Source organism: Cryptomeria japonica, chromosome 11 (assembly GCF_030272615.1).
Source record: "Cryptomeria japonica chromosome 11, Sugi_1.0, whole genome shotgun sequence".
NCBI lineage: Eukaryota > Viridiplantae > Streptophyta > Pinopsida > Cupressales > Cupressaceae > Cryptomeria > Cryptomeria japonica.
This window is the reverse complement of record NC_081415.1, coordinates 344,079,557-344,101,650: the sequence shown is the minus strand read 5'-3', so window position 1 is coordinate 344,101,650 and position 22,094 is coordinate 344,079,557. Positions and strand designations below refer to the sequence as shown.

The 22,094-nt window shown below is 38.5% G+C and overlaps 1 protein-coding gene across 7 annotated transcripts in view; it reads right to left on the bottom strand.

The window, feature by feature from the left end:
• LOC131074707 (uncharacterized) overlaps window positions 1-22,094 on the bottom strand; it is a 177,244-nt gene that overhangs the window by 87,042 nt on the left and 68,108 nt on the right. For 4 of the 7 annotated variants that reach the window (XR_009113107.2, XM_058011394.2, XM_058011398.2 and 1 more), the window contains one exon: window positions 13,954-14,112. Coding sequence is in view for 6 of the 7 variants with exons in the window: in XM_058011394.2 (XP_057867377.1) it covers window positions 13,954-14,112 (159 nt within the window). In the remaining variant the exon portion in view is untranslated. Of the gene's footprint in view, window positions 1-13,953; window positions 14,113-14,231; window positions 14,331-14,403; window positions 14,658-22,094 lie in introns of all 7 variants that reach the window. The other 3 variants (XM_058011407.2, XM_059213867.1, XM_058011415.2) reach the window with 2 other exon arrangements.

Below are 22,094 nucleotides of genomic sequence, written 5' to 3'. Positions count from 1 at the left end.
CGAGTCCTAACTGCTCCAATGAGTTTTATTCTCCTAACTAATAATTATAAAAAACAAATCTTGCATGAATAGTTGAAAATGTTGCTATTCCCTTCAGGCTCCCAAGAGACTTCAATGAAAATGACCAATTTTCCCCATTAATTTGCTCATATCTTACTCCAAGGACATCATAAACTTGAAAGAATGATTTTATTCTTTATTCCTAATGCTGACAATAAAATTTGCACAAAAAAATCAGATGTAAGCCCTCCAAATTATTTTTTGTAAACTCCCCGGCAAGCTAGAAGTGTACCGCTAGGCTAGGGAAGGCATGGCTGGCCACAAATTGCATTATTTCGCCAAAATTTGCCCTCTAACTGCTCAGATCTGATTCTCATATTCAATTGCTGTTGTAAGTGTCAAAATTCTTCTGATTAATCCCCTTGTTGGATAGATATAAGCATTCCCAACATTCCAAATTGACAAAATATGAAAGGGTTTTTGTCCTTTCTCTCAGAAATGGAGGTCTACGTCCCCAATTCCAATCCACACACCTGCAAAATACGTTGCAGACCTGCAAAATAGTTTTCTTCTCAAAAATTCTCAATCACAATATGCAAAATGAGCTCTCAAACACCTTTTATTTTCAGCCCAAACCCTAATTTCGAATTAGGGTTTCATTTCCCCTTTTATTAATAAAATAACTTTATTTAATTTATGCCTCCTTATGAAAATCGAACCACAAGGGGCCTCCATTATTTTAATTTGGCCCCTTCATTATTATAGTAAGATTTGCTAAAATGCCTAGGTAAGAGGACCAATGAATTATTATAACTTATTTCCCCATGAAGTGATTATAATATCACTTTATTATTATTTTATTAAGTCCAAAATTAGGAAATATTTTCTTATTTATTAATAAAATGAGATCCAGAGCTCAGATTGGAATTCCGTCTGAATTGCTATGATCACTGTTGACGACTGAACCCCTGCAGGCTGACTGACAGTTCCTCCTAAAAATAGGAACTCGCCCTAAAAAATAGGAACCTCGCTCAAAGTGCCAGAAATTGTCCAAGAGGCTCCTGCCCAGCTCCGTGGTCCCCCAAGTGGTCAACCTATTAACTGCTAGTTTTCCCTAAAAAATAGACCTCCCTAAAAAGTAGGAACTGTTGTCTGAAAGCTCAAAATGGTTCATAGAGCCCCCACAAAGCTCTATGCTCCTTTAAATGAGTCCCCTAACCATCTGGTTGACCTACGGAAACTCGAGTGAAAGGTCAAACCTCTGCTAATTTCCTGTCGTCTAGAAAGGGGACATTACAATCCTCCCTTCTCGGAGATTGGTTGCCCTCAAGCAATCTGCACCTGCACGTTGAAAACCAATTCCTGGATCCCATATCAATCTGATAAACGCTGCTTCACCCAACCGCTACGCTACTCTGACATAAACATCTATATACCCAAAGTGAAACAACTCATCATGGATCCACTGAAGAAATGCACCACACATGTCAATACCAGGATCCCAAATCTTTGCACTGTCATATCCATCCATCATGTCAATACTCATTATGTTGCTGCTGTGTACCTAGACATCATCTAACTAGTTAAGAACTTCACTCCAATTGAAGCCAAAAGTACGTCCAACCATCAATGCTGATATGAATCCATCAATGAGCCAATTTCCAACAAGGAAAGTGTGTTGAATACTTTTCCAAGAACTCCAAACAGCTGATGTAACTTTACCTATATTTACACAAATTAATGTGCCTTCGTTAAAGGTTGCTAAGTAAATGTTTTGTTGAGCCATGGAACAAATGAAGTCCCTTACATGCTGATCTTCATAGCCCACTATCAAATCTAAGAAAACTGAGTCACCAATCAATAAGTACAACGCTGCCTTATCATATGAAAGAGGTGACAAAATCAAAGGTGCATTAGGAACACTTTCTATGCCAATCAAGGATAACTCATTAGTGGCTAGTCCACTATGAGCCTCATTATCAATTCCATCACCACCATGTAGAAAATAACCAATATCAGCTGAAAAATCAGGATTAGATAGCTCTTGTTCCTCCTTACCAATATGGCGATGAGTATCATGAATGTGCTGAAGTTGAAGCTTGGCCTGATGAGCTATCAACTTGGCTTGCCTGGCTCTTGCCAACCATCCTTCATTCATCCTCTAAGATTGTTCTATATCAGCTGTCCCAAAATGCACAAAATCTGATTTATGATGGATTGTATTCTTCACATTATCATAACCCATGATTGCACCATGTGTACCCTCAAGTCTAGAATGCAAATCATTATTCTCTTCTTGACCAAAGGCTACCATATCTTGAGGAAGATAAGTTATATCACTGTTGTTATGAACTTCGTGGGGTGGCTCGAATGACATGCTAGAGGTTGTTGATTTGCCATGTTCAACATACACCTCCCCTATCAAGATAGACTCACACACATCCATCAAATTCTGCTCGGAACCATCACCATTAGGCACATTTTCTGTTGTGTTCCCATCTTCTAAGGTCTGAATTGAAAAATCAGACTCATTATGACATGTATCTTCAATATCAAAAGCATCAGTAACACCCAAACAATGAGTGTTTGCATGAGATAACCCCTCACAACCATCATCCTCATGTACCAAAGCATCTAAATCTTGATTATGCTCAGTAGTAAGACTGCTGTCATAAAAGTCAGGGCTGCTATGGTTTGTTTTCCCCTTGCATCCCTCTTGTTTAACACTCATATATTGCATGCCAACTGCAGGAATCCCTCCTACAACTTCCTCCTCATGTGGCATGACCTTTGAATCATCGTTGTGTTCATATGAAGAACTGCTGTTATAAAAATCAGAATGGTTGCCATACCTTTGTGATGTGTTTCCAACATTCATAGGTACCACTTCATCCCTTGTAGCATGCTCATCAAATTCCTCATAGAGATTTTTACAAACCTCATTGATGGATGAGTCATTCGGTTTTTCTCCTTTTCTTTGCAGCTGATATGAATTAATAGCATCTTCAGCTTCATCTGGAATACCCATAAATTGGGTGAAGGTAAGCATTTCCTGTATCTGTTTTGGAAGGGAGAAATACTTATGATAGTTGCACATGACTGTATCATTGAATGCTTTAGCAGGGGGTCTCCTCCTTGTACTTTTAGATGTAGTTGTACCTCTAGAGTGTCTTGAACTCTTTGAAGGTGTTTGATCAAATTCCCTCCCTGCTTGTTTATTTTTACATAACCCTGTCATGATGATTCTTTTTACTGTCCAACTGAAAACCAAATCCAATCACACCAAATGAATGCAATTACCACCCCACGGGGCTGGTAGGATTATGCTCTGATACCACTGAAAGATACCCACCACTGAATGGATTGCTGATTTGTTTGTTTAATTCAGTTCTTTGGCCAGCGTATGCGCTTTTTGGATTTTTGAGGTTAATGCTTGAAACTTGACAATGTAGAATGAATACAGCTGCAATACATAAAGAAATACTAACTGGAATCAAATTTTCAGACTTCTGATTTATTTATCAGCAATGAATAATTTCAAAGAATAGTTAAATGCTATCATTCAAAGCCAAACTAACATACCAAGTGTCATGAGCTTCCCTGGTAAGGCTTATTCTACTACCCGAACTGAAGAATATGATGAAACTGGAGCTTCCACAATGAGACAACAGCTCCAAAATGTTTAATTGACCCTAACATGAATTATCAAAAACAAATGACGAAGAAATATGCAGACCCAGATGGAATTCCAACTTCTTGCCAGGAGAAGCTCCAATTTGGTGTGCTCTTTACCCACTGATTTGCTCCTATAGCTCCAATATGAATCAATTCTCCCAAACAAACACAAGAATTCTTCTTATTAGCCCCTAACAATGATTTTTGTAACAAAAATTCTAGTTAAAACCCTACAATTTATTTCTTTGGTGTCTCAGGCTGTCTCCAAATGGTACGATTTAGCTGGAGGATGAATAGCTGAACCAAATTAATAAAATAGAGTCTGAAATGACTTCTAAACCTGCTGTGATCCGAAAATCAGATTGTCTCCTTGCTATTGCAATTGCAAAACTCAGAAAATTGGCCCTTTTTGGCAAGATATGAGCTTCCCAGACAAATAAATGTAGTGCAGATGAGGGGGATTTCGTCCTCTCACCCAAGATCTGAAGGTTTCCGTTTCCAAATCCCAAAACCAACCCTGCAATTACCAATGCTCTCCAAAAAACAACTTCAATAATAATTGAAATGCTGCCCCCAATGTATTTTTAACATGCCTCAAACCCTAATTCGAATTTGGGGTTAGGGTTGTACTTTTGGCATCATAAAACATGTTAAATTGTTTCTTTTTATTAAGAAAATACTTCCCCTAAGTGGTTTGACCCATTGAGGGTCTAATTCCTCATTAAAAGTGGCCATATATTTAAGTTATAACTTCTAGGGAAATGTACCAAGGGGCCACTCTATTATAATATAAAGTTATTTTTAAAACACCATTTAAATAAACTTTTTCTATTTTTAGAAAAAGTAACTTTATAGCATGATATTATAAAGTTTATTTGATATAAATCCACTCAAGCCCAATTTTTGATTAAGTATAAACCTTTTGCACCCAAAATCATCCCTTGTCCACTAAATTCACCTCCGGAGATGGCTAACAAATGAATCTATGACTCCTAAGTGTTCATTGGAAAAATGGGGACATTACAGTCCTCCCTTCCCGGGATTGCTTGCCCTCAAGCAACACCAAGCAACCCGCTGCTCCACTCTGATAAAAATTCCCAATCAAAACAATTCTCGGATCCCATATGAAGATGAAGAATCCATTGTAGGTGCTGATGTAGAAGAAGTTTGTCTACAAATTGCTTTGAAGTAATTGTCCATGTAAGTAGGACATCATGACAGTGTAAAAATGAACTCCCGTATGCCTATAAGCCAGCACCAAATGCCACCAAACCTCGCTGTCATAACTCCGGCCAGCAACATAGATGTCCTCAAACATAGCATCAACCCAGTGCAAATCTTGGAAAACCATCTCAAACTTCGAGTCCATCCTATAGGCAAACTTTCTTACACTCCCAAGTAACTGGGTAGTTGATATAGACCATGAAAGATCAAGGAGTGCAACATAACTCCAACTAGGACAGAGGCTAATCCATATGGAGTCAAGTAAAATGAAGTCGCCTATCAATAACGTTAGTGCAGCTATATCATCAAGATCCGGTGACCAAATCAAAGGTGCATTAGGAACACCTTTTGTGCCAATCACGGCTAACTCATTAGTGGCTGATCCACTATGGACTTCCTTATCAATTTCATCATCAACATGTAGAGGATAACCAATATCAGCTGAAAAATCAAGAAGACCTGTGTGTGCTCCTTTTGCAAGCGCAATGGTTGATTCTTTCTGGTCCAAGTCTTCATAGGTACGATGGAACACCTCTTTGTTCTCTTCTTCCACCATAGGGCTCCCACATGACTGAATTTTGTTTTTATTTTGAACATGGATTGGCTGAAGCCAATCTTCTTTCCTTCTCCTTGTGTAGAACCTATCAAAAGGCTCGATAGCCATGATCTCCTCAGGTTCACATGAGTAGTCATCAAATATTCTAATAACTTCCTCATGCAGAGGTATACTTTTCCTTGTTCGAGCTAGATACTCTTGAAGTGTTAGATGGTTCTTCTTCTTCTGATACCTGTTATACCAACTAGCAGTTTTGATCGCTGCTAATTCATTTTCCCACTCTTCCATTTCTGTAACAATCCCTTAGCATACCACAAGCTGGCAAGGTCTTGGCTCTGATACCACTGAAAGATGTCGACTATTGAATGTAGCAATCTGATTTTGATTTCTTTGGCCAGCGGTGGGAGAATTTGGTTTCATATGTTTGCTTTTGTGGTTTTATGCTTTTTTTGTGTTTTTACAATACATATGCCTTGGAAACTTGACAATGAAATTGAATAACAATGATATAACATAAACTAATGACTGGAAATAAATTTCAGATTGACTGATTTTATAACAGCAATTAACAAATGCCAATAAATAGTCAAAGTCAACAATGATATGCCAAAATTGGCCTACCAGGAATCCAACGCCTTGCCTGTAGGGCTTCTTTATTGACTAAATTGAATCCAGATGCTGCTATAGGAGCTTCCAACGAGTCCTAACTGCTCCAATGAGTTTTATTCTCCTAACTAATAATTATCAAAAACATATCTTGCATGAATAGTTGAAACTGCTGCTATTCCCTTCAAGCTCCCAGGAGACTTCACTGAAAATGACCAATTTTCCCCACTGATTTGCTCATATCTTACTCCAAGGACATCATAAACTTGAAAGAATGATTTTATTCTTTATTCCTAATGCTGACAATAAAATTTGCACCAAAAAAAACCAGATGTAAACCCTCCAAATTATTTTATGTAAACTCCCAGGCAAGCTAGAAGTGTACGGCTAGGCTGGGGAAGGCATGGCTGGCCACAAATCGCATTATTTCGCCAAAATCTGCCCTCTAACTGCTCAGATCTGATTCTCATATTCAATTGCTGCTGTAGTGTCAAAATTCTTTTGATTAATCCCCTTGTTAAATAGATATAAGCATTCCCAACATTCCAAATTGACAAAATATGAAACGGTTTTTGTCCTTTCTCTTAGAAATGGAGGTCTACGTCCCCAATACCAATCCACACACCTGCAAAATACGTTGCAGACCTGAAAAATAGTTTTCTTCTAAAAAATTCTCACTCACAATGTGCAAAATGAGCTCTCAAACACCTTCTATTTTCAGCTCAAACCCTAATTTTGAATTAGGGTTTCATTTCCCCTTTTATTAATAAAATAACTTTATTTTATTTATGCCTCCTTATGAAAATCGAACCACAAGGGGCCTCCATCATTATTTTAATTTGGCCCCTTCATTATTATAGTAATATTTGCTAAAACGCCTAGGTAAAAGGGCCAATGAATTATAATAACTTATTTCCCCATAAAGTGATTATAATATCACTTTATTATTATTTTATTAAGTCCAAAATTAGGAAATATTAAAATATTTCCTTATTTATTAATAAAATGAGATCCAAAGCTCAGATTGGAATTTCGTCTGAAGTGCTATGATCACTGCTGGCAACTGAACCCCTGTAGGCTGACTGACAGTTCCTCCTAAAAAATAGGAACTCACCCTTAAAAATAGGAACCTCGCTCAAAGTGCCAGAAACTGTCCAAGAGGCTCTTGCTCGGCTCTGTGGTCCCCCGAGTGGTCAACCAGTTAACTGCTAGTTCTCCCTAAAAAATAGGAGACCTCCGTAAAAAGTAGGAACTGTTGTCTAAAAGCTCAAAATGGCTCATAGAGCCCCCACAAAGCTCTATGCTCCTCAAAATGAGTCCCCTAACCATCTAGTTGACCTACGGAAACTCAAGTGAAAGGTCAAACCTCTACTAATTTCCTGTCGCCTAGAAAGGGGACATTACATAGTTCTCGGCCTGCTATGCCCAAGCATTATACATGTCCCTCTCTGCAGTCATCCTTTCCAATTGGCTCAACATTGTCTCCACTGACTCTCTAAATTCCTCCACCTCTTGCCGCTTGGTGGCCTTTCCCATTGGGATTGACACAACATTATAATCAGCAAGCGTGACCTCCTCAGCTGACTTGCCTTCTGGGAGGGCAGCAATGTGTATTGTCCGATTTCTTTAAGCATCCTTGGTCACCTTGGAATAGCACCTGAGTTTCTTCTTCTCTTTAACTAGAGGTTGTCCTATTCAGGGAAAATAAGTCTTCTAGACTTACAGGTGGCCTCACTGCCACCTTCTTCTCAACTGAAGCTTTCAACCACACAAGAGGTACTAATTGACCAGAAGTGACCACCATCTCTCTACCCTGCTCTCCTAAAGCTGCAGCAGATTCTATTTCTACTCTTGGCTGGTCAACTAGGGATAGGAGTTGATTCCCCTCAGCTTCTAGTTCCTTTTCTACGGTCAAGTTTTCTTCGACCTCACTCAGTAACTGTTGGGGAATCTCAACTTCTTGTTGTCTTTCGTTCCTAGGGGACCTTTACCCTTGTCATCCTCCTTGTTCTTGTTTTCACCCTCATGCTTTTTAGCTCAATGACTTGCACCTCTGGCTTTTGTAGATTAGGCTCTTCCTGGTCTGTGGTCTGCACTTCGTGCTCCTGTACATTAGGCTCCTCTTGGTCCGTTGTTTGCACAACTAAATCTACTTGTTGCACAGGAGGGGCATATTGCTGCTCTACTGCAGTTGCATCTTCTGCTACTATGAGATCCTCTGGTGAGGTGGCGGCAAATGGTCTCCTTATTGTTAACTTCTTTCTAGCGGGAACCTCAAGTGACTGGATTTTATTTCGTCGGAACCTCTTTGATGCCCTCAACCTTTTATTGGCCTTTGCCTTCTTTCTTTTCTTCTTAGGCCTCTTTTCACCTTCTCCTTTTGCTGCACTCGGTGTCTCTTCATCCTCTGACGAGTGAGACCCAAGATCTCCATCAAATTGTAGGTGAACTGCATCCCATCATGGGTTAGTTCCTCAATGTGTTGATTTATCCAAGCATCAGTGTATCTCATGGGTCCCTCCATTATGATTTCCAAACTGGTGACTGGATCTTGAGACTAGTTGATGAAGGCAAGGGGGCGATCTTTTACAGTCTCATAGGCCTGATGCTGCACGCAATCCCCATAATCAACTAGCTAGTCTGGGACCCAGGCATACTCAAAAATTCTAACTTGGTGCAAGTTGAGCCTAGAGTATTCCCTCCTGCGAACCTCAAAATCATCAGCACAACTTGCCCAGTAATCTTCTATGTCCATTTTGTGCTTACAGTGATATCCATAGGCTTTCTGTCCCAATATTGTAGGATCAAAGCCTTTTCTACAAAGATGCTCTTGCAATCACTATGAAGATACCTCCTCAATCGACTACTCGGCCTACACAGGGGTTTTGAAATGCACATCATTGTCCCCTATCGCCATTGGGAAGGAGACTTCTAAAACCTTTTTGTCTCGAAGAATTTGCCCAACTGGATGAGCTTGTCTTGTGACCTCTAGGAGCACTATCTTGTCAGTAGGATACTTGAGGAGACGGTATGGAGGGCCTTCAAAGCCTGAGATTCTCAAATAAGAGAATCGAGGAAACTGGATAAACCAAGCTGCATACTTTCATATTAGTGAAAATGCCTGTTTGGACAGCCTTTGTTGCAATCCTTGCATAGTTCTGACCATGCGCATGGTGAAGGCATCATTCACGCTCTCATACTGACCCATTGCATATGCTATATTGTTCCTCTCCCTTTGGCTTATATTGTAGAAGTGCAGCTGAGGGTAGCAGCCGTACACCTTTATTTGGTTGGGCCCGTTTCCAATGTCACCTAGGCAGATTAATCCCAACAACCTGGGATGGTGTGCAAACATATAAACCACATAGGAAGACATGGTGAAGTATCTCTTTTATGCCAACTGTACCAGCTCTGTATGTATGTTATCACTAATGATTTGAGCCCAATCAAGCTTGATTTTCCCCAAGAAGACCTCCTCTAGGTAGCACAACATCCACTCCTCAAACAGATTGGAGTGGGGCAGCCCCATTACACAGCTAAGAAGGGTGACCATGTCCCCGTATTCTTCATTGAACTCACTCTTGTATACCTTTTTGAGGATCCTAGAGTTGTGGGGCCTCCTTTCCTTAGACCAGTTGTCGTTCATTTTGCTCTTACACTTGGTGGGATTTTGGTCATATATTCCTTGAGCTTCCTCCAAGGGGACCACAATTGCCTCTTCATGGGCAGGGATGCCGAAAGCCTCTTCCATGGCCTCAGGAAAGAAATCTGCAGGGATGCCGAAAGCCTCTTCCATGGCCTCAGGAAAGAAATCTGCTATCACCATGTCGTTCACAAACACCACCTTGCTGTCAGGCTTGTAGTGTTTGGAGCTTTCTACAATTAGCTCATAGTTTTGAATAGCTTGCGGGAATCCAGCAGCCTGTGCTATCCCACTCTCCACCATTTTCTTCACTCTCTAGTGGGCATCCGCGGCATACACTGTCTCTAAACTATCGGATATCAATATGCCCGAAGTTTGTATCCCCCACATTTTCCCATTTTCTCTGAACTTTGGAGTCCTGCAATACTCCCTAGCATTCATATTTCATTTTTTCCAATTTGCAAGGGTCCTCAGCCTGAGATGTCTAAGACGTTCCTTGTGCTTCAGGTGCCTTAGAGGAATCAAACACTTTGGGAGGCATCTACCCTGCATGCCAGGACACAAATTACGATGTGATCCTAAGTGCGTAAATGGGGTCAGTGATGCCCAACAACGGCATTAGTAACAAAATCATCAGCAAAGTGACAATTAACAGCATAATGGCGAATTTTGAAAAAATTGTTGTAGTTAGCTGTTTTAGATTTCAAGACTTGTTGCAAGGCTAAAAATCTTGGTTTTGGTGCAGTTTTCAAGCTTAAACTTTGTTGGCTTGGTGTATTTTGCAATTTTGGACTTCTTTTGCCAAATGATGGGAAAATTTCGGTATTTGCAAGCCCTCTTGATTAATGTTTCAGTTTTTCCATTCTCGTTGCAGACCCCGAAAAATCTACCAGGTTGAAATTTTCAAAGTGTGATTTGAGTTTTGATAGTGCCTACACAACTAAGGTTTGCCCCTTGTGTTTGAGTTTGAATGAAATTCACAAGATGTAAATCATATGTAAACCCTAGGGTTAAATACAGCATTTCATCATCATTTTGGAGAAGAACTTATTTGCCAAGATTTCAAGGATAAAAGCATACCTTAAAATGGTTGAAATGCCCAGCCTGTTGCAGATGTCTCAATTGGGCGATTTTGAAAACGTGTTGGAAATACGTTCCAAGAGGAAGCCTTGGGTTTCTTTTCAAGGCGAAATGAAGAAATGCCTTGCTTAAAAGAAGCATACAAATTTATTTGGACTTGCCCTTTGTCGACCCTAGCTTAATGCGAGGCAAACTACTAGCGAACTCGGGTTTTCTTCGGCGAATGAGGATGAAATGAGGAACAAAGGGCGCCCTTTTGGCGATAGAAAGCTCGATGACTTCTTTGTTTTTGCGAGGCAAACTAAAATCCTAACTTCACCTTTCATCAATGCTTAGAGGCGACTTTTGAAAAGAACTTACCCCCTTCTCTTTTGAGCTTAAGTTTATTTATGCATTTTGATTCAAACCATGACTACTGGCATAAACTTCGGCGATTTTGGAAGACAATAAAAAAATTTAAAAAGTTTTGCATTTAATTTTCAAAGCATGCGAACTTCGTTCATTTCCACTCTTCACTAAAGGCCCCCCCCTTTTCGGTATATGATTTGGTACATGGAGGCGAATAGGAGGAAATTTTATTTCCCTCTTTTAAATCAATTTGCCTTAACTTTTAATGTTGCCTCCCTTCGTTGGTGCTTTTTCGGCAATTTAAGGCACGATAGGGGAAAAGGTTACTTTAACTCTAAAAAATAAAAACCTACCCCGCCCCCTTTGTGTTATTAATACTTCGCTTCTTTTTCGGCACTTTGGAGGCTAGATGAAGAAAAGGCATCCTTTTTTGGCACATGATGGAAAAATGATTTATCTTCAATTTTATTTACACCTTGTGAACTTTGGTTCGCATACTTCATTACTTTGGCAGGGCAATGTAAAAGGCACTTCACTTTTACGCCTATGTCCTACACATGTGCTGCCACTGGAGGGGCATTCTCAAGTATTTTGCCTCTGAGTGTTTTACCTAAACTTGACCTCTATGAACACCTAGAGTTAATGCTCTGGTCTAAACACGCTTTAGTGACCCCTTTAGCTCTTCGTGAGCACTAGTTATCTTCGTTCTGACCTGGACTTTGCAAAATTTGAAATCAAGTCTTGAACTTTGGGACCCTATTCTCTCTCCTCTCATTGTTCTTACTCTGCTAATCCTAACAAAATTCCTACTCGACGAGGCAAACATGGAAAGGGGGTCCCTGTCGACGACGGGGAGTTTGTGCAAGGCACAACAACTTCCAAGTATAAAAGAGCAAATTCTCAATGGTGGTAGCCTAGTAGAATTCTTTTGTCTACTATTTTATTTTCAAGGCGTTTTTAGAATTTTTCTTTTTCTTTTGTTTTATTATTATTTATTGTGAGAGTGTCTTTTACCTGTGTACATTGGGCACACATCTATAATTTTTGACCTCATCCCCCACCTAAAACACTTTGGGGTCGTGGGGATGGGTCAAAAACATCCCCACACCATGCCCTACCCCAGAAATTTTATGAAACATTTCCTAAAATGTCTACCTCTATGATTTTGGAAATATGTGCAATTATTTTTTCTTTTAAGATACAACAATGGTAACAACGGTGTTTTATTTTGCAAAGGATTTGTTGATGGCAAGTTCCTTTGTGTGGTCAGCCTAAACAACTTTATGCAATTGCATCATGAATTATCTACCATACACTACAATTATGGGAATTGTATCTTGGACCTATACCTAGAATAGGGTGAATAAGGATTAACTTTCAGATTTTTCTCTTCTTAGATGATTGAACCTTCCTATGTGTTGACTATGAAACTTGGGTCAAGCAAAAGAATGGTTTTATATCAAATTTGTTTGCTTGCCAAATGATGCTTAATGAACACAACTGGCAGGCTCGTGTTTTCTTTCTCTCTTTCTCATCTTTCTATTGCAATGTTTATCACATCGATTGGATTAGAGTTAATCAAGGTTTTAGTTTTGATGGACTTATGTGAAATGTAAATCTGAAACTTTACAGCCGTTAATGAATGGAGTATTGTTAAATACATGTTTTTTCTTTACATGTGAGGGATTATTAATAGCTGTTCCTTGGGACCATATGTACACATGGGTAGGCTGTAAGCAAGTCACAAAACAAACAAAATATGATTAGTGATTTTCTATTTAGATTTTGCTGGAGCCCCTTGAACAAGATAACCAAAACACTCACCTACTCTTCTATTGTAACAATTGTGTGTTCCAATCCCTTTGACCTACTCCTGATCATTCATTGACATTAATATAGTTTCTCTCTTTCTACTTTATATCATGTGTGTGCTCTTAATAGACTGAATGCTAATAGTTCGTACTTGGATCAATGTAAATGGTGTACACCACATTTTAATAAGCAAAATAAAAGTATATCAACTGGGGAAAGATGTTCAAGGCAAAGGATTAACAATACAGACAAAAAACGCAAACATGGGAATATGTGTATAAAAGGTTTCTAGCTAAAGATAATCTGTCAAGCTTTCTTGTGTTGTCCTAGATTGCTGGAAATGGCCAATTTTATATAATAAGGCATATGAAAATTTCAATATTGAAATGAACAATGGATGCATGATTAATTTAGTTTTTAACATTCAAAATATTAAATATAATGTTACAGCTATTATTTGAACGATTAATATAATTTTACTAGTGTTAAATACAAAACCCATTCTTGAAATGCTTCTTCACAAAATCATTGCCAAATTACCTATCCCTGTGACATTATGCCCTATACATTAGAATCATTACGTAATTCTTGATAAATTGTCGGTAATAGCCAATCAGAACCAAAAATCCTGTTAGCATGGAGGTGTTTTCTGGAGTTTCCAGTCTCAAATTACTTTGATCTTTGCAGGATAAACTTGAACACCATTTGCTGGAATGATATTATCCACAAATCGGGGTGTCATAAATAGGTAATTAGTATAAGTACAGAATAAACACCATACATAACCAATTTCTTGATGCTTCATAGAAAAGTCAAACTAATTTGAACGACTATTCCAATGGAAAGAAATATTTGTATTTAATAATCATCTTATAAGTTCCTTTAAACAAAGTCAATCATTGCCAACCTACAAGGTAAAATGGAACTCCAAACGTTATTCTTTATAAGGAATCTCATTAAACCAAGTAAAGTGAGCTCTTATTTTTCCAAAATCAAACAGCAATCACACCTTTGCAAGGGATGCTTGTAACTCCATAAGTTCTCGCTGAAATAAAACATTGCTAATGTTGCCTGACGGTAGGATCCTCCCTGCCAATTCCCTCCTATAAAGAAGCTCAACAGCACCAAGTTTGTTTGTTTGTTTCCTCTTTTGAGCTTCACTTTTTGACTGCAAAAGTTACATGTCAGCACAAAGTCACTTTTTCCAACCAGAATGCATCATAGTGTAAAAATTTCAGAACTGGCTAACTAAGAAATCACTTATATCATGCTGAAATGTGTGCAAACCATAACAATTATCACATATAATGTGATATTATTTGGAATATCAGTTAAGTTCAGGATACAATCTCCATGAAAAGGCAATCCAGCAACAGATATTCAAATCTAAAAACAAAGAAACAGGCGTTACGATGTAAAAAGAAAGAAGCATTGAAAGCATAAATGATAAAAGTAATACCTAAATCAAGCATTACCGATCATGAAGTATTTTAGCATCTTATGAGCACGTAGGATTGGACACTTGTTAATGTTTATCAGCATAGACCAAAAATAATGAACCACATTATAACATTCCTGAACAGAATCAACTTTCATCTCTTCCATGCATAGGATTAAAAAACTTCCTCCAACATTAACATCAGCTTAAACTGGATAATGGACATGGATGGAGTATGGGTTGCATCCATGTTGCAGACAGGCCACCATTTGCAGCTGACACGATTAAAAAACGAAAGAGATGAGAGGATTAAAAACACAAGGGAAAATAGTTGAAACAAAAACTCCCAGTGGAAAAATTGACTGATATCTAGGAAACATACAAGGAGATTGCATAAAATTAACAAAATAGTACTGGACCCCAACACAAACTTGAGTTTTCTGAGAAAAAGAGAACACCTTGCTTTTATAACACTTTTATAGATTAATCAGTTTTGAGCATTAAACAACCACCTCCTTGTTATAAATTTATGCAGTGTCTTAACCATGTGCCGAAGCCACATGCCAGCTATCTTAATTCCAAGCTAACGTAAACATTGATCCCTGTTCAATTTTGAATCCCAAAAAATTGTTTTCAATCAATGGGGAACACATTATCCACTCTAAAAATAGAACAAAAACATAGATATCACCATGGAAAGTCCTTTTTAGGTATGCATCTTTTATTGAACCATAGGATAAAAACTCAGTCTCGGTGAAAACTCCGCAGAGCTAAAATTTGACTTAGACACAGGACGGGAAAAACTAAGTGAATTTTCTGAATAAATTTGTAAAATAATCTTCAAAATATGCATAAAACTGAATTTACAAAGGTCATAAGTAGATTTTCCCTTATTTATAGATCAAAAAACAAGTTCAAATCATATCATAGTGCCATATGATTATATATTACATATCTGTAATCATACTTTGCAAATTTCATCCACAAAATCCGTTGGAAATTTTTGGTTTTCAAAACCAAAGCAGGGATTTGGGGATGGCAGCCCTTGCCAAGGACAAGAGGCAGAGTCCTTCATGGGGTCCAAGGGCAACACCCCTAGTACAGAGCCTCTTGCAATATAGGCTAGGGTCAAGGGGTGGAGCAACCTGGCCATACACTTCTCCTCATGCTATCCTGCTCCCACCTCCTACCACTCCCCCTCTCTACCCCCCACCAAGCCCAAATTAAGGCCTTCAAGACCACACACATTTTCATGGTGCATGTCATTTTTCAAATGCAGCTGCACACCTCTCTAAAATCAATCAATCCTCACTCCAAATCTCACAAATGCACCTGTATACAATTACAGACTACTTGAGATTTTTTCACAAACTAACAAGTTATTAGCAAGTTTTTATGTGATATTTTGGCAAGTTATTCACCATCCCTATTCTACTCATGAGAATAGTCGTGCAAGTTTTTGATGTGTGTATAAACTATATAGTATTAGAGAATCAAAATTCTATGGTAAAATCCATGAAAGCTCAAAATCCTAATGTAGGGTCTGCAACCTTCCAAAAGCCATTATTTTTGGCTTTAATGTGCATCATCTTGTTTGTTTTGAAAATATCCAAATCTACTCAAAAGAGAAGGGAAAAATCCTTATGAAAGGTTATCTTACATATTATTTTCTGAAAGAAATTGATTAAAGGCAACCTTATCATATTGTCATGTCCCCTTTTTTAGGTGAAGTTAATCAGGAGCACCTTAGCCTATTATTTTATTTTTTGTAGGCTAAAGGCAAGGGTAAGGAAAATAATTCAAAATAATAACTTAAATTGTCTTATAAAAGTTATGTTATATGTATTACATGACAGTCTATATTTATTGTTAAAATGTTCAAAGTTGTTATCATATAGTGTTGCTAGAAGGAAGGGGCCAAAAAGTAACCATTATTTTAAAGGTCTTTCAAGACACTTTGAAAATAAAGTTTTGGGGGTAAAAAGGAAAAAGATTAATATTATATTCCTTCAAAGAGCCTATTAAAAGAGAGGTTTGGTAACAAGAAGCATCCATTGTTTTGTGAACAAACCCCAGTTTTTGAGATTGAACCCTTATGTTCATCTTTCTGCCTAAAGACATGAACCCTCCTATCCATTCAAGCAATTTCATATAGGGATTGCCAGTGTGCTGAAAAGTCTGAAGAAGTCCCAATTTCATGAGCATTATTGAAGATTTTCAGACTTTGAAAGTTGCTAGAGCAATCTGTACTGCTACAGTTGCATATTTTGTTGGTTATTTGTGTTTTCAAAGTTTGTGTGATTGATATGGATCTCCAAATTTTAATATAGTTTGGTTTGATTTTTAATTTATGCACGAGTGTTCAGATTTGAATAAGATTTTTAATTATTATTTGTTTGCAAATCCTTACATCATTTTTTCAAAGGTTGTATCTTTGAAAGAAGAGCAGTTATAAATTACAAGCTGGTTGCACCATTACAGTCTGACCATACAGCATTTTGGGAGGAATCGCAGCTGTTTGGAAGATTTGGAATGGCTGTCTGGACCTGCAACATCATCTACAAAGTTATCTACACCATTTGAAAGAAGTATTTTATTATTTGTGAGTGTTGTCTCCATTTCCAAGTTATAACAGCAGTTAAACAGCAGCAGTACAGTTAAATTAATCAGTGACATCATTTAAGTACTTGTATTATTCTGATTTATACCAAAATTTACCTAAAATCTCTGCTGTTAAATTTCTCTAGAGCTGACGAAACTGTAGAGGTTTAATACACATCATTCTGTGGTTGTTACATCTATTATATTTGCTGATATAAACACTTTCAAAAGAGTTTGTTATTGTTACAAACAGAAATATTTATTGAAATTGCAGTTTTCAATCAATATTGTTCAAATGTATTGAACTAGACCATTCTCAGCTAGATTAGATTATATTTTCTGAAGTCTAGAAGGCTATGCCATAATGACTCTATATTTGATAACAATATTGTAAGTTTCAGTAGATTATGGAAGGTATACCACTAGATCCCATATTAATATCTACACTGGCATTATAACAAAGATTGGATGGCATAGCTGCCAAGATCTACATTTCCTTATTTTGATTTGATAGTTGCATGTATTGCTCTGGAAAGCCTGCCGCCGGAGTCAACATATTTATCTTCCAATTTTTGCATGAATTGTAAGCTATGCAGCTTATTGCCAATAAGTGAAATAAATTGCTTTTTGTTCACATCCCAACTACCGTGTCCTCACTTTGCCTGCATCAGGATCTCCATCATCAGAAAGTGCTAAATTTGTGTTTGATTTTGAAAATTTGGTGAATTAATCTAATATCCCGATTAGGGACTTTACACATGCCCTGACTATTTGGAACCATCTTTAATTGTGTGTGTATCTCTTAACATAGGACCTAGCCTAGAGAAACAGGCAATGAATAACTAGTTGAATTTTCTTACACCCGTGGCCAAGCAACCCTAGTAGATAAGCATTTCAAAAAGACATACCAAATTGATTGATTTGTCTCACAATAACCAAAATAAAAATCAAATATGCCAGCCTTGCTAGACACTGCAAAACTAGTTACCAGCACAAAAATTTGAGAGTAAAGAACTTCTTGATTCCCAAAGGTCCAGCATCTCATTTGCCATCTTTCTTAATAATACAAATTCCCTCCCTTTAGTAAAATAAAGTGGCGCAGTTGGGGATTTATGTCTTCTCTATTGTATATTTCTTTAGTGCACAGATAAAGAAATATTTTTCATTAGATCACTTTTCTCTCTCCTTCTATCCAAATCTTTTGGGAGGTTGGGAGCGTTGAGTTGAAGCATTGCCACAGATGTTGAGAAAAGAAGATTATATGGCAGCCTTTTTCTAACATGAAAAGGCAAGCAACTAAGTCAACCTAGCTGAGAGTAGAAAGTCCAAATAAGCCCAAATGCTAAATTCCATGCATCGTGCAACCCCTCTTAAATCCTACTAAGCATGGTCTATTACCAATTGCCATGTGTTATTGCTAATTTTTCTTGCACAAACTGATTATAGGCAGCATGTGGGACAAAGTGCCTCCTCTATTACCAAGAGAGGCTTCCCTATATTTAAAAGTTTAAACCAATGGAAACTCCATAAGTGGTAGAATATACAAGAATAAGTACATATATAGAAAGATTGGCTATTATTGAATCACTCAATAACATGCAATCTTAAGAAAATAACACTATGCAAAGAACAAGTGACAAATTTTCTCCTTGAGTGCTATGTTGTGGAATATCAAACACCAACTCAAAATAAAGTAGAGATCCGAATGGAAATAGATTCATTTCATAGGCCAACATGCAGTATAACCCTGAAGAAATAAATCAAAGAATCTACAAGATTAGCTCTCAAAAATATAGCTCTTTCATGGCCTAAAAACCTTGTAAAACATCCTCACTCTATTGCAAATAAAGGTAGTTATTTCTTTACAAACTTTGAAGCTCTTCATATATCTTGTTGATTGCAAAATAGATCCCTTACAATGATGAGTGTCCCCATTTTATAAACCCCTAGGTAGTTACAAGTTATCACGTACTTATAACTACTCAGATAACTTACATTCATAACCAGCTAATAAACCCTAAAGTAACTAATCACTTGAGTCACTTTAAAATAACAAAATGGGACCAACTAACTATTGTCATTTTTATAACATCCTTGGTCCATCAGTGAGAACCGATCAGAGATATGATCCATGGACCAGGGCTGCCCCAATTGATGAAGGGAAAAACAATGGAATCATGAAATGTGAAGTGTTGTCTTGTAGGGAGGCAGAAGTCAAACCCCCAGAAACCCAGGTTTCCCAAGTCTTCTAAAACCCGTAAACCCAAGTTTTCCAAGTCTTCCATAACCCAAAAACCCAAGTTTCCCCATTCTTCCAAACCCCGGAAAACCAAGTTTCCCAAGTCTTCCAAGCCCCAGAAACCCAGGTTTCCCAATTCTTTCCAAACCCGGAATCCCAAGTTTCCAACTTCCGACATTCAGCGGCTTGTGACATGTCCAAATGGCGTGATCAACACTCAAAGCTCTTAATGCTCCACCAACTCTTGCAACTTGAACACTTTCATTCATGGAGCTACAAGGGCGCATTTAATGTTTTTGCAAGATAGCCATCAAGTGGAGTCTCGGGCCATGCTTATTTTTGGTTACTTGATGGCCTTCATGTTAGGCCTGCATGCTCTGACTTTGGAATGTCAAGCAATCCACCTTCTAGAAGTACTTCTCTTTTGGGATTGCCTTGTCAAGGTATGGTCGAGTTGCTTGCATGTATACCATAGCAGGTTTGTGCACTTCCCTGCCTTCCTTGACTGACATTCCTCTGTGTACGCCAGGGTCAAGGGTTCCCCTCCTTGACCATTGGTCTCTCCTCTGCGACCAGTTTGCTATATAAAGGCTATTAGGCCTCATTGTAAAGGGTTCTCTCCCTGTTGGCTTGAGCTATCCTTTGGTCTTTCACTTCTCTTGAAGACTTGTACGTTTCTTGCATTTCTGCAACTCTAAGTTTGGCCATTGGCCTTATAATGAATTGAAATCATCAATCTTGCCTTCCTTCAACTTACGCATGTTGTGTATGTGTTCTTATACCTTCATTGTAAGTGTATGTTTGTGACTTTCTCTCACATATATGTTGTGTTAACCTGTTTCTAGGTGTGACTTGTGGGAAACCTTCTCCCCTCTTGACATTCAGCAAGTTCTTACCTCCATACATGCGTAGAGGTCATTCATGCAACTGAAGTTTGTGCATCTCCTGGGTATTTCAATTGATTCTTTTTGTCATTTCTAGGTGGGGAGAGAAAGATCTCTTATCTTGGTGCATCACCTCCTTTCATTTTAGTATTTCCTTCTCCCCTTTTCCTCTGCAAGTTGTTAGGATAGGTTTAGAAGTAGATTTTGGAGTGTTGAGTTGGTTCAACACCTGCACTTGGGTTGAGAAGGAAGTCGGCCTTCTCCGAAGATTCAACCCCCTTGCGCAAGGTCCCACACTTCGGGGTTGTTTCCATGTTTCACAAGGTTGCTAAGTTGATAGCTAAGCAATGGTGCAAACTTTTGTGACAACAGTTTTTTGCATGCCCGGTGCGACCAATATTTCAACATACATGCTCAAGATTCAATGTTGTACTTAGTATCTCAGCCTTTGGAAGCCAGTCATCATTCAAGCACTTGGCAACTCTGCTCACAGATCCAGTCTCTTGTTCATGACCTATTATTGATTTCATGACAAGAATTCATAAAAGGGCATCTTCCATAGGTAATTTCGAATTTTTAGAACTCTCATTTTCAAGTTCTAGAAGATGGAGAGGTAGACCTTCATTGTCACCAGTAAGGGGTGTAAAGGTTGCAAGCACTCCATCACCCAAGTCTCATTCTACCCCTCCAATTACAAGATCATCACAGTCTAGGGTTCTCACCACTCATTTCAATAGACCATTGTTTCACATGGCCAGAAATTAGGTTTTTGTTACCTTCAATGGGGGGGAGTCCTCTTATTTTCACCTAATGGAATGATATGCCAATGGCTGCATTAAAGAGTATACCATATTTCACTAGTGAAACAACTACTACTCCTATAGAGTGTATTCAAGACATTGCGAACACTTGCTCTGTCCATAATGTCACCGAGGATGATGTTGCTATCAGGCTCTTAGCCACATCCGTGACAGGAAAAGCTTTGCAGTGGTATAGAGGGTTACCGCCTAGCTCCATTCACAATTGGGATGAATTAGGAGAGAAGTTGTGTAACCATTTCAAAGACAAAAGTGATCACCTATCACTTGTTGAACAATTAACTACAATTAAGAGGGCACCTCATGGATTCATGGGAAACTTCAATTTTAGATTCCAAAAGACATGGAATAGAATCTCTGCTTTAGTGAAGCCATCTCCCAATCATGCCTTCTTGTATTATCTGAGAGCTCTCTATATTGATAAAGTTGTCATGATACAATCAATGGGCGGAACCTCTCTACCAAATACATATGACATAGCCATAAGGGCGGAAAATTGTTTGATACAGGCTGGGGAGATAGCTCCAAGACCGCCAATGCCTCTATTCCCAAAAGCTCCTGCTCAAATGCCTAGCTTGGCTCCTATCCCCATGGCGCCCATAAGTCAGCCATCCACATCCTTTTCATCCTCAAATGAGCTCCATGAGGTCAAGACTCTATTGCAAAACTTTGGCAATGAATTGGTGACACTAAAGAGGCAACAGGCTCAACATAGCATGCCTTATCAAACACAAAATCAGAATTATCAGCAGAATAGGCCACCTTTTCAAGGGCTGAACCAATGGAGCAATGTCAGGCCCTTGAATAGTGTGAACCCCACAGCTGCAAGTAACTCAAAGGCAATAGTTCCAATGCAAAACAATCTCGCCCAAGAGCAAGATTGTTGTCAACCATGCAATCAGCCACACAACCAAGGTGCATGCCAAAATAGAGAGTTTTTCCAAGCTCTAGTAGTCCAGAATGAGCCAGCCACCTCTAGCCAGCAATATGATCCAAATCAGCCAAGTATTGGCAATCAGGATCACATACAAGGAGATTCTACTTTTGTCAATTGGCAGGAGGCAGAATTTTGTGGTATAAACCAGACAAATGGTGAGACTACGCTACAATACACAAGGTCAAAGAAGAGAGCAGTGGAAGCTGCCTCACCTTCAACATCAGCCCAAGCTC